At 41.6% G+C, this 12,814-nt stretch overlaps 1 protein-coding gene across 17 annotated transcripts in view; it reads right to left on the reverse strand.

Moving 5' to 3' along the window:
* Window positions 1-12,814, reverse strand: part of MSI2 (musashi RNA binding protein 2) — a 467,665-nt gene that overhangs the window by 110,578 nt on the left and 344,273 nt on the right. For all 17 annotated transcript variants that reach the window (XR_012648120.1, XR_012648119.1, XM_075013754.1 and 14 more), the window contains exon 9: window positions 1,890-1,972. Coding sequence is in view for 15 of the 17 variants with exons in the window: in XM_075013754.1 (XP_074869855.1) it covers window positions 1,890-1,972 (83 nt within the window). In the remaining 2 variants the exon portion in view is untranslated. The remainder of the gene's footprint in view (window positions 1-1,889; window positions 1,973-12,814) is intronic.

Here is a 12,814-nt window from a genome sequence, read left to right on the forward strand (position 1 = left end):
AGTTAGCTTGAACAATAAATACATTTTCAGAATAATGTGGCTAATTCACTATAACAAATAGCTTCAGAACTGGTTGGACACCATGGACATAAAAATATCCATGATCAAGCGCAAAGATGCATTGGCAGGGAAAGGATTTCTAAGCTCCGGTCTATTACATGACTGATTTGATATCACAGGATAAGACAGATTTGTTGTAGTTTTCAGTTTGAGATTTTTGGAAATAAAGCAAGCCCCGCAGAAGGGGATATGAAAAGACTATTTTTTCTTCACTAACTGACAAGTTTTACCCTTGTTTAACACTTTTACAAACACCTTTACTCTTTTGTAAAAAAGAAAATCAATTAATCAGATGGCTTATTAGGATGAACAGCATTTAATTAATATATAAAAAGAAGAAGCATGTGTGTGTGGGTGGGGGAGTGGAAGTTATTTCAGCCCATATTTGTTTCACTCTGCATTTCTAAGCGTCACCAGTGGCTACCGGGAAATGCTAAAATGTAACTGGCAAAAAGAAAAAATTCTGAATAAACCAGTCTAAGAAAGGCAACCTACAGGAGACACAAAGCACATTAAAGTTAACAGACCCAAAGTAAGAGCCTTCACCTCTCGGCGCAGCCCTCACCTGTAAAGTCTGAGCTTGACATCGCAACGTATAGCATGCTAAGGAGCTGTTATTTTCATTTCGGATGCATATTGCAGTGAGGAACAATATGAAGAATATTATTTCAGTGCCCTGGGAGAAATTAGCAAGTCAAATATTGAATCAGGCCTCTCGCATATGCTAAGGAGATTGCTTTGATCTTATCCACACTAAAAGCTCTATTATTGAATTTAAAGTCTGCGAACACATATCAGACCACTATACAATGCACATCTGAATACATGTTTGAGAAGCAAGGGGTGTTTTGACAAAGGGAAAGGAATATTTTAACTGAAAATATCAAAGTTATTGCATTGATTGAAATACAAATGGTTTGTTCTTCCATCTGGCTAGGTGGCTTTACTGCCAGAGCAACCCTCTGCCGAAGAGAAGAGTGGTCCTTACAAGATCTTCAGGAGTCCTCTTGCTCCTGCACTGGAACAACTCCATTGGGAGATGCTTTCGAAAGCACATGAGGCTACATGGCAGCATGCTGACAGCAGTGCACAGTGAATCTTTTTGGTTCCCTCTGGTGGGCAGCTACAGAACAATCAGCAGTGGAGCAGGGATATTGATCAGAATTACATATTGATCAGAATTACTGATCAGAATTATGGAAGAATGAGCTTATTCTGAAGCAGCCACTCAAGGCAGTTTCCATTTGTTGAAAAGCCCTTCTACTGGCCTTAAATACCATTCTATTCCTCTTCCCAACACCACAGTGTTATAGAGGAGAGCTTGTGGGAAGTGGGATGGTTAGGAGAAGAGACAGGAACGTAGAAGACCACAGCATTTGAGAATAATCAAGTAGCCTGATACGGATCATCTTCACTCCTGCGGCTGCTGAGCCAAATTCTTGCTCTCTGATACACCTTTGCAAACCTATAGATAGCCTTTGGTCTAAGTGTACCTTCTCCTGAAACATCTGGTTCTGGTTCTGGCCAAGACAGAACACTGCTACAGACAGATCACCAATGTGACCCAGTATAACAATTATTAGTTACCTGAGTAACGAAAGCCTCCTTATGCGCCCTCAAGTTAGTGAGCAAAATAAGAGCTAAATAAGTGAAATTCATAACCCAGTGCTCTCCCCACTATGAAGACAAACAACAGACACAGGATGTCTAAAAACACAATTAATTTTATGGAGATCATATCCCCAAAGGACCAGCTGGGCACAGCATGTTTTTGTGATAAATGGTGGGATTTCTCTACTGCTGACATGCATATTGGGAAGAAAACTTACCATTTTATTATTGATTTCATGAAAATGAATCTCACAGACTTTTTCCACCACGTCTTCATTTTCAAAAGTTACGAAGCCAAATCCTAGTTATGAAAAGAGAGAAAGAAGGAAAGGATAAGGAAAATTGTGATGACGTTAAAACAGCAAGGTTTCCTTTCATGGGCAGTTTGGATTTTTGTCACCGTTCACACACACATGCACAATGAGCTCCTGTCCAGGACTACAGCTCCTGGAAGCTACAGAAATAGAAATAATTATAAATAATAATGCACACTTCTACAAACACATATACACACATACACTTTCTATTGTGTCCTTATGGAAACCTTCGAAGTATTGCAGGTATGAAACAAAATACCAGATATTTAAGAGCGTTTTGTTCTTCCTATAAATTTTTGGATACATCCTACAGAATTTTATAGACAGCTATTTCCTTACTACCAGATGGCTCAAAAACCTAAAGAACAGAAATAATTCTCTGTTACTTTTTATAGGGGGTTTGGAGTAAACTATACAGAATCCTATTACAATTCTGTGGAACCTTATTGGTTTCAGTTCCTCTTAAATTCCAAGAGACTTCTCCATTAGGGTTGATTGATTAAGCGACAAAGAACAAACATTCAAAAAGGAAGAGAAAATGATTCCTCATTTACCCAAGGCCACTCACAGCGAGAATAAAAAAATTAATGATTTCACAAACATGTACCAGCACTTTCTATTTACGTTTGCCTCTGAGCAAACAAGAAATTTACTCGTCTGTTATTTATAAAGGGTCAAAAGAGACTGGCTTTGCTCTGGCAGGGAAGCTGTCTGTATAGTAAGTGCTTCTTGGATCAAAGCAAGTCCAGGCTTATCCTTTCAGCATGTTGACACAGTGAACCCTAAGGGTCAGCCAAGATTTGGAGGTAGTTATTTGTCCCTTTCTTCCTGAATTACTTCCTCAAATACCTCATCAGGACATCCTGAGGCCTTTAAGAAACTATTAAAGTTTAAGACCTCTGATCTGATCACTCATCTTTTCTCTACTGCTGCTTCAAAGGCGCTATGGATTTGGGCCAGTTTAAGGTTGTTTGATGCATGCTGTCTGCCCGCCAGCTATACACTGTATTTACTCTGTTGGGTCCAGGCTATCTGAGACATTTCACACTAAAGAATTTTGGCAGCTAGCTACAGCTCTGCATATTGATTTTTTCACCCATCTTTCCTTTAAAAAAAGGAAAAAAAAAACCCTCAACACACCACTGTGTTTCTTTCAAGCACTCAATGCATAAATAAATATCAAAATCTGTCAAAAGAAAACATGAAGGCTCCTGATAAAACACTACACTAAACCTAACCTCCAAATTAGTACCAAGAGTGTCTTCTGGGCTTTGATATTGGAATAATATATTTTTAATGCACGAAAATGCAGCTTGAACCTTGTCCAGCACCCTCAGGACCTGACTGGTGCTGAAGTAGAGCAGGGGTGTCCAATACGTTTGCCATTCAGGACATTACGCTGTGAGGAATACAGGGGTGGCTAACCTGTGGTTCTTGGAGCCTTTAAATGTGGTTCCCTCCAGAAGCCGCATGTGGGGAGCATCGTTCGCTCAGTATGTGCATGTGTTCCTCCACTTGGTGTGTGATGCACATGATGGCCCCATGCGAGTTGCTGGCATTGAATTAGAATGGGAGAAGACAAGGGTGGGTGGGCTGTGGGTGCCTGATTCTGGGAGGGAGAAAGAGGGGGAGGGCCTTTATTGGCAGGGAGGGGAGCTGGGAGTGCCTGGCTCTATAAAATTGTGTATGATATAACGCGTCACATATGGAAAGATGACAACCACAAGCGTGGTGATCTTTGAATTCCTATTGGACACCGCTGAGAGAATCTGCCAAACCACAGGAGGTCAATATTGTCTCGAAGAATTGCCAACACTTCCACTGCTGACTGGGCTCTTGGAAGACACGTAGGGGTGAATTAGAGCTAAACAACAGCACAGAACACTGAGAGGCAGGACTGGTGGCTGGAAACAAACTTCAAGGGACCGCAGGAAACTTGGCCTCACCCATGATAAGTGGACATTCAGCTAACTGAAGTCGTGTCAAGACCACGGGTATTGCCGGACCATGGTGTGTGGGACTAGGAAAGATTCAACCTATACATGAACAGAAATGAATGCTGCACTCAAAGTTCACTGCAACTGGTACTTTAAATCAAGCCAAAATGATAGTGGAAGGACAGAGATAAATAAGCTCACAACTGTCTACTTTATTTTACATAGTTTTGCATTAGTAAACCAGCTGCACAGGGAAAGTAAATATCTCGTTCACAGATGCAGACCCTGGGGGAGACACTCAGCTGACAAACTGACACGGCTCTCCTAACTTCCATGAGCTCTGCAAACTGAGAATCCAGCCTGCTGCAAACCCAGAGGTTCTGGTTATGAAGGAATGCAGTCCAAACCTTGCCAATGGACACTAGCCTGTTTCTTCATTCCCATTCTTTGGCTTTGTCTACACTACACATCTTTCAGGAGCCCAGCCATGTCGTTAACAGTTGGGCAGCATAGCCACTCTTTGTTGGCTTCTTTGCTGACAAAATATTTGTACGCCAACCAGAAGCTTTGCGCTGTTGGTCACGCCATTGAAACTGGCACTTGTTGTACCCCATCTTGTGTCTTTTTAAAGTTCAACAGCTCTGAATGACAACCTTTTGTCACTCAATTGCCAGCATAGACATAGTCTTTGATTCTTGTCAAGATTCTGCATCTGGCATGTTGCTGTAGAGAAGTTGTCTATTACTAAACCTTTCATTGCTTTAACGCACAGTACATTTGTTAGAAAACATCATATTAGCAAATAGTTAAACTAAATGGTGCTAGCCAGAGTAAGTGAACAAACTACATTTTGAAAAGCAGTGCCCTTGAAGTTGTTCAGGGTGTTTGCTTATTCATAAATTCACAGAATGCTGTATCTCAATGGGTCTGTCAGTGATTAGAGTGACCTAGTGAGGTTTAAGCACCTACCGGTTGATTGGTTTAGGAACACAGAGTAATTTTAATACTGTTGAATGCTTCCCCCTGATACCTCTGCTTAGGTAAATTACAACTCGGAATGGTTTCAAAATACCATAGGAGTCGCAACATCTGACTATTCTGTTCCATTAACATCCAAAGATTTCCCTTTGCATTTTTGTTCAGAAAGCTATTTTATTCAGTACTTCAAGTATGTAGCATCTTGAATCATCTTATTCAAACCAGTCCCGTTATTTGTCTTCTAAATTGCTCTGCTTGATACTTCCTCACAGAGGTCTGCAGACGCAACTAAATTTTTTTGTGGCTAACGGACTAAACGTGATATCCTATGAAGCTAGGGACTCACAACTGTGTTAAGTAATTATTGGTGTTATTAGAGCAGCACACCACAGGGGACCAGTTTTGCCCAGCACAATGAAATGTCCAGTCCAGTTCTACAAGTCATTAATTGTTTGAGCTCCACAAACATCTTCATCATTAGTATCTCATTAGTGAATACTGCAATGGAGGATTTCAGTTTTGATTTTTTTCAAGTCTTGCTGCAAGTAACTAGAAGAGAAGGGGAATTTTCAGGAGATTAGAGTTAATATGCATAACTCCACCGGAAAGCCCACCAACATTACAACATGTTCAAACTAGGAAACAAGTTGCTCCTTTCCACCCCATCTACAAGGCAGAAATGCAGGTTTAAGCAGGAATTATTTATCTGATAAAAGAAGATAGACATGCAGCTTTCTGCATTTACAGGTTTTATAATAGGAATAACAGAACAATCCAATGGTGTCAGCTCTCATTTGCAGGTTTTTAAAAGAGCCACACCATTTCAAACATGCCTGTCTATCTGACGTGCCGAGAAAAAACAAACGATTATGTCTAAAAACATTTATTTCTTCCTTTTGTGGAAAAGCAAAGAAGAAATGAAACAATTAATTATCAGTAAATGCTAGTGCTTAACTGCATAACCATTGTACCTAGTGGATATGTTGATCATCTGCAATGAATTACTTAAAGGGGTGATTAACACAGCACAACAATAAGAATGCAGGATGACTACATGCTAGTGGACAGACAGCAAGACAGGGTAACAGAAGGATTCTGAATTATAAAGATGAGATCGGACCATCACCTCATTATGGGTGACATTCACCATTGTGCAGAAGAGCTAGCGTCAGGTGAGTCTGACTTTCAGTAGCGCATCGGTGTCATGCCATTACTTTGCACCGGGTGAATTCACTCTTGTGATACTATGTTTCAAATCAAATTGCTGTGGTAGAAACACAGGTTACATGAACCCCCAAATTTGGCCCTCAGTTAAAAGAAATCATTCAGAAGTTGCAACAAAGCTGAACTTCTCACAATAAATATGTTACCCAAGTCCCTGTAAATATGAGAATCAACCTGAAATTTTAAACCTAGATAACATCCAAAAACTTAAAACAAAAGGGGAAACAAACCCATACCATTGAAGTATGTAGGTTTCAAATCAGCCCTGGGTTTTCAGTGGTAAACTGCATTGTTTTCCTCTTTTTCTGTTAGAAGAATGCAACACTCTTCAACTGCACTAACAACTTTTAGTTTCTCTTTGAAGCAGCTCTTGAGGAAAATGTAAATGAAAGAACACATATTTTTATTTCCCTGCAGGGAGTAACCCTCTTGGCTGGCTGCATTTGTATAGGGAATGAACCCATATTGGAGGGCCATGTCAGAACAAAACGAGAAAGGAGGGAGGGACTCAAGTACAGGAGTTTGTAATACCTACCGATCGTGGAATCATGTATTCACACACTGACTTAGCCACTCAGCCTCCAGAGAGGGATTAACTTAGTTCAAGCATGGAACTCTAGAACAGCCCTTAAAATCAAGGTGCTGTCTGCGCTGTGTGGCTAGGGTGACCAGAGAGCAGGTGTGAAAAATTGGGATGGGTTAACAGGCACTTACACAAGATAAAGTTCCCAATATCAGAACTGTCCCTAGAAAATCAGGACACCTGGACACCAGAGTTCCCTGTAAGTTGACTGTTTGGGCAGCCGCCCAAGAGAGACTCAGGTGCCACCCAGCTGATTAGCAGAGCGCCCACGGCCACCCACAATAAGCAGAATGTGTTTCTGTGGGTGGTGCACATCCGCACATGCCTTTGAGCACTGAACAAAATTTATTCTGCCCATGGCTGGAAAAACTACAGGGAACACTGCTGGTCATCCTGCGTATGGACATAAGACTTGTCTAGGCTGAAAGCACGTCCCACCTCCACCTCACCCATATACCAAACATATGACGTTACCATAAATTCCCCTGCTGCCAATCTCAACCCAAGAGGTGGCATCATTTCCATGAGGGCTGTATATTTTACTGTGTCTGCAGGACCAAGCCTGGAGGTCGCACAGTGCAATGCGGTCAATGGCGCCATGCTCATAACAATGGCTTTGTTTTATGAAACTTTTGATTGATTGGAAAGTATCCAACCGATTATAATCTACACATATACAACCATTTAAAACCCACGGGACATTCACCAAGCAATTATACCATGTGTCCAATGCAGCAAATGCAAACAGGTCAGTCGTTGTGGAATCAAAACCTCAGAAAATCACCTGCCGTATATTTTAAATAAAATTTTAAAACACTCCAGCTTCCAACCTTCAGCAATGTCATAAAAAAAATTACTGGATGCCTGTCCCACTTGTCACTATAATCAACACACACTTATTTTTAAATTACCCAAACTCTTCTCAAGCTTTTTGGCTTAACCAGTTGATTATTTCTTAAGAGAGGTATCAAGAGTCAACAACAACAACAACAACAACAACAAACAGTCCATTGAAGGTGAACGAAAGAGAGGCTGTTTAACAAAGGAGGCTGTTTAAAATGGTGACAGAAATAGGATTCCGGTTGTCAAGGAGAACACACTTTAAAATGAAATTATACTGCATCCTCTTGAATGAAGCTATTAATGGAAGCTAACAAGCTCTATTTAGGAGATAAGCATTTAACAGAGTCAAACAGTTGGCTTTTTTTTTATTTCCTCGTTTCAAATGAATAAAACTGAATATTCATTTGAATAATCCGTTCTGTAAAAGAAAAGACAAAGAATAGGGAAAATATATAAAGAAGGAAACAAATGTTCCCAGATGAGATGATCTGAGCCAAGTGAGATTACTGAAGGAAGCAGAGTCAGGATTCGTGACCTTCAGGTGGAAAAAAGGCTTCTTCTATCATCCGCTTAAAAAAAAAATCATTTAATCCTATTCACGCATTGGTCGATGGCTGTTGATAGACACCGCAATTGGGCCCAGAACTTTTTCAGGGGGATTGATTAATGTAGTCAACACTATCACAACCAACACAAATACCTCTAGATTCAGTCTGTATGCTGCTTTGGAAAGCGTCAGCATTCACAGGTAAGGATATTTCTGTAACTGTGTCTGCCCTCCAGCTCACAGCAAGTCAGAAAAATTGTGGGTGGGTGTGAATTTTTTAATTTTTGGAAAAAAATGAATACTCTAAATATGTCTATTCTGATACGTCACCACAATTCTTAAAGAGATTTTTTGTTCAGGGGTTTTGTATTCCCAGTCTTCTGGATTCCCTGGTTTATATTACTCATGATGTGCCACAGTCTCCTGTCATGGTAAGGAGAGACTATATATCATGGCATCAGCGATGAACTCTGCCCGGAGAACTCATCGAGGAGAATGGGAGCATGAGGCACCCAAATTACCACTCCCAGGAGTATTCCCTACAAGGGTTTGGGCTTGTGCAGCTATTCAGGAGAAATTCAAATGCTGCCCAGCTCATTAGCAGAGTGTCCACAGCTAGGTTCTGTATTTCTATTGGTGGTGCACACTCACACAGGCCTCTGTGCATACAACAAATTTATTCCACAAATGGGTGGGAAAAAAATCCACACATGGGAGGATAAGATTAGAGGGAACATAACTCCAGAGGCCCAGCGACTGTATTGTGCATAAAGCTACTTTGGTTTTTGGCCATTTAAAAAAATGTGAGTATGTTTATGGCTGCACGTTCATTTTTTAAGTCGGGAAGATTTTCTTCTCATGAGAAAAAAAGTATAGAAAAATAGCCTAGAGGAGCTTTTATTTGAAGCTTGAAAAATATCATCCTCTACCCCACTTGGGTTCTTGGTCCTCTGAGGATACAAGACAGCCCATGGGTTTCAAGCAACTTCCTCTGAATCCAAATTATTAGTGGCAGGTCAGGGAGAGGAGCTGTGGGACGGCCATGTGTTTAAAATAAGAGCATTCTAATGTTGTTTAAATTATTATTTACTTTTATCTTGCAGTAGCACTTCAAGGCCACCGTACCCAGGTCCTATTGTACTCAGTGCAGTAGAAACATACATTAAATGATAGTCCCGGGCCCAAACAGTTTACAATGCTAACAGCGGAACCTTGTAAAATCTCAAGCCTTCTAGGGTGATAAATCTCTCACAGTTTAGCACACAAATTATTACCATTTGGCTGCAGGCAATTTATTTGATGGAAGTGCTCTTCTCATACAGGAAACTGGCAAGCATTTCAAACTGCAAATTGCAAAAGAGTGCCTTTCCTGGGACAACAGGGTTCAAGTGCAAAATTCACACCAAAGAGCACATTTTGACCAAATCATATCTACTAACACAATCCAAAACTTTCTCAAAATTTTAAATACAACTAGAAGTCCTGCGGCACCTTATATGACTAACAGATATTTTGGAGTATAAGCTTTCATGGGCAAAGACCCGTTTCATCAGATGTATGAGTCATCTTGCATCTGATGCATGAAGCGGGTCTTTGCCCACGGAAGCTTATGCTCTAAAATATCTGTTAGTCTATAAGATGCCACAGGACTTCTTGCTGTTTTCGAAGACACAGACTAACATGGCTACCTCTCTGATACTTGTCAAAACTTTAAGCAGCTCCAACTGTCACTGCAACCATTTCTGACACCACTCGAGAACGTCCACCTGAACATCTGAGAGGCATGAATGGCCAATGAGCCATCTTTTGCCCTAAAAAGCCATCACTGCTCATAAATCTTTTTTAACCAAGTAAATTTCATAGAAGCTCTTCCACCCACAGTTCTAAATAGAGTTATTCTGTAGTGACATTCCGCCATCCCCCACAATACCCCACAGCTAAATACAGTTATTCTGCACTGACATTCCACCATCTCCCACAATACCCCACAAATCAGAGAAACACGGATGGACGGATGTTATACAAGATTAAAGCAACTTAAAATCGGGGGAAGTAACAATTGCCAAGCGTCAGGTGCTCTGGAAATCATGCGCCTGTGTGCTGTGGTTTGGTTTTTTCACACTTGAAGTCAACTATATTTCTCACCTCTATCACCGCTGGAGAGCGTTTGTGTCACCTTTAGTGAAATAAAGCCAAGATTACACTGTTGTTATGAAATACAGCTCTTTTCCTCGGCTATTTAGCAGAAAGTTTTGGTATAGCCTAGAGTTTCTCTCCGTGTACATGTATATTTACTTGTGTGTAGCTGGATCCATAGAATTATGTGATAGCAGCAGAGTGTATTAAAGGGGCTGTCCCACCTTACAGGGACATATAGGTCTTGATCGTACAAGTCCGTGCATCCAGCAAAGGAAGGACGGTGTGCTCTAATAACATAAGAACGGCTAAACTGGGTCACAGCTAGCCCAGTATCCTATCTTCAGATAGTGGCCAATGCCAGATGTCCCAGAGGAATGAGCAAAACAGGTAATCATCAAGGGATCCCTTCCCTCTCAGACATTCACAGCTTCTGACAAACAGAGGCTTGGGCCTCTCCTCCATGTATTTATCTAGCTCTTGTTTGAATCTATTAGTGCAAGAGAGCAACCGAGGTTAAGCACTAAGCTAGTGTGGCGGATAAATCCTCTAAGCTAAAGAAGATCGGCAGCTAGAAATAACTCATAATTAAGGCACTGGACTAGGCATTCGGATAGTTGGATTCAATTCCTACTTTCACCATAGACTCACTATGACCTTGAGCAAGTTACTTTATCTTTTGGCCTCAGTTCCCCATCTGAAAGACTTCTATCCAGGACCTACAAAGAGAGGTTGAGGGACTTGGGATTGTTTAGTCTGCAGAAGAGAAGACCGAGGGGGGATTTGATAACAGACTTCAACTACCTGAAGGGATGTTTCAAAGAGGATGGAAAGGGGCTGTTCTCAGTAGTGGAAAGGGGGAAGTCTAGGTTGGATATTAGGGGAAAAAACAATTATTTCACTGTGAGGGTGGTGAAGCACTGGAATGGGTTACCAAAGGAGGTGGTAGGATCTCCGTCCCTAGAGGTTTTTAAGTCCCAGCTTGGCTAAGCTCTGGCTGGGATGATTTAGTGAGGACTGGTCCTGCTTTGAGCAGGGGGTTGGACTCACTGACCTCCTGAGGTCTCTTCCAGCCCAAGGATTCTGGTTCTATTCTCCCGTCCTTGCTCTGTCTTGTCTATTTAAACTGTAAACTCTTTGGGGAAGGCGCTGTCCCTTACTAAGGGTTTGCACAGTACCTAGCGACAGAGCCTGTAAAGGTGAGTCTGCACAGGGATAAAAGAGTGGCCCAGGTGAGCCGACTTGAGCTCCAGGGGCTTGCTCTGAGTGGCTAAAATTTGCTAGAGGTGGTGGTAGGGCTGGAGCACCATTCTTGCAGACTCCCAGAGCCTGTCCTCCAGCCAGAGCCCAATATCTACCCAGCCATTTTCAGCCTTGGAGGCCGAGCCTTGTGAGTGCACATCAGCTGACCCACACCAGTCACGGGATTTTTCTATCCCTGTGCAAACATACCCTGGGACCACTGTCCTATCAACAATACGCACTCCAAGCACCACGCCTCTTGCACAACCGCACAATCACCTAAAGCGAGCAGAGCGCGGAAAGGAGAGAGCATGCGTCAGAGGAGACCTGCATTTAAGCACCATCTTCCACATGCAAAGAAGCACAATGCATTTTTGGCTCTCGTGCCGCTGCTGCTACTCTGCCGCCTGTGCTTCTGTTGACGCCGAGTCAGGGTTCTCTGCGCTTGTCTCATGCAGCTGCAGAGCGTTGCACGCCCAGTCCTTGTGTCGGCATTGGCCCCGTACCCATCGCCCCATCAGCTGTGCACTCTGCAGGATAAGGCTCTCAGTTGCTCTCTAATTTCCATCACCAGTTCCGTAGTTTATCTACCTACTGACATACAGATGTTCTGACTGACATCAATAACCACCCCACAACACCTATTTGGGAGGCACAGCTACACAGGGACAAAATATTAAGACAGAACTACATTCCCCAATATTATTATTTCTTGGTACCTAATCTTTTAATCTATATTTACTTTATGTCTCTCCTTTCTCCGCTACCTAAGTCACTTAAGCTTAGATGCGCAAAACCTCTAGTTCCACTGCGGCATTATTTATGCCTCTGCTTTCTTGTTTATACCAATAGTTTTGGCAGCTGGTTGCTGTAAACTGTAATAAAATGCCTTTCAAAAAAATGAAGAAATGTGACCAGACAAGCCAGGCATAATAATATTAAAGCCCATGTCAATTAATTTTTCCTCTTCTTGATAAACGAGCCCCATTCCATCCATTAATAATGAGGGAAGAAACAAGAAAAGTTGACACTAGTTTAATTTATTTTCTCAACTTGCCCGGTCATATTTCTCCCTGTTGTAAAGCTTTCTCGTGCTGTTGGGAATTGCAAGTGGCTCTCACACAGTCGATGCATAGATTGGTGTGAATCAATATGGTTCTACTTTATTCACACATCTCTCATAATCAGAAGGGGAAAAGTTACTTAGTAAGCTATCTAGCACCTGAGGCTGCCAAACCTCTCTATAATAATGATGATGATGATAAATAATAAATAAGAACAACAATAATTATAACAATAATGGTAAAAAAAAACAAAAAAAACCCTTGCACCAGAA

This window comes from Carettochelys insculpta, chromosome 19, assembly GCF_033958435.1.
Source record: "Carettochelys insculpta isolate YL-2023 chromosome 19, ASM3395843v1, whole genome shotgun sequence".
Lineage (NCBI taxonomy): Eukaryota > Metazoa > Chordata > Testudines > Carettochelyidae > Carettochelys > Carettochelys insculpta.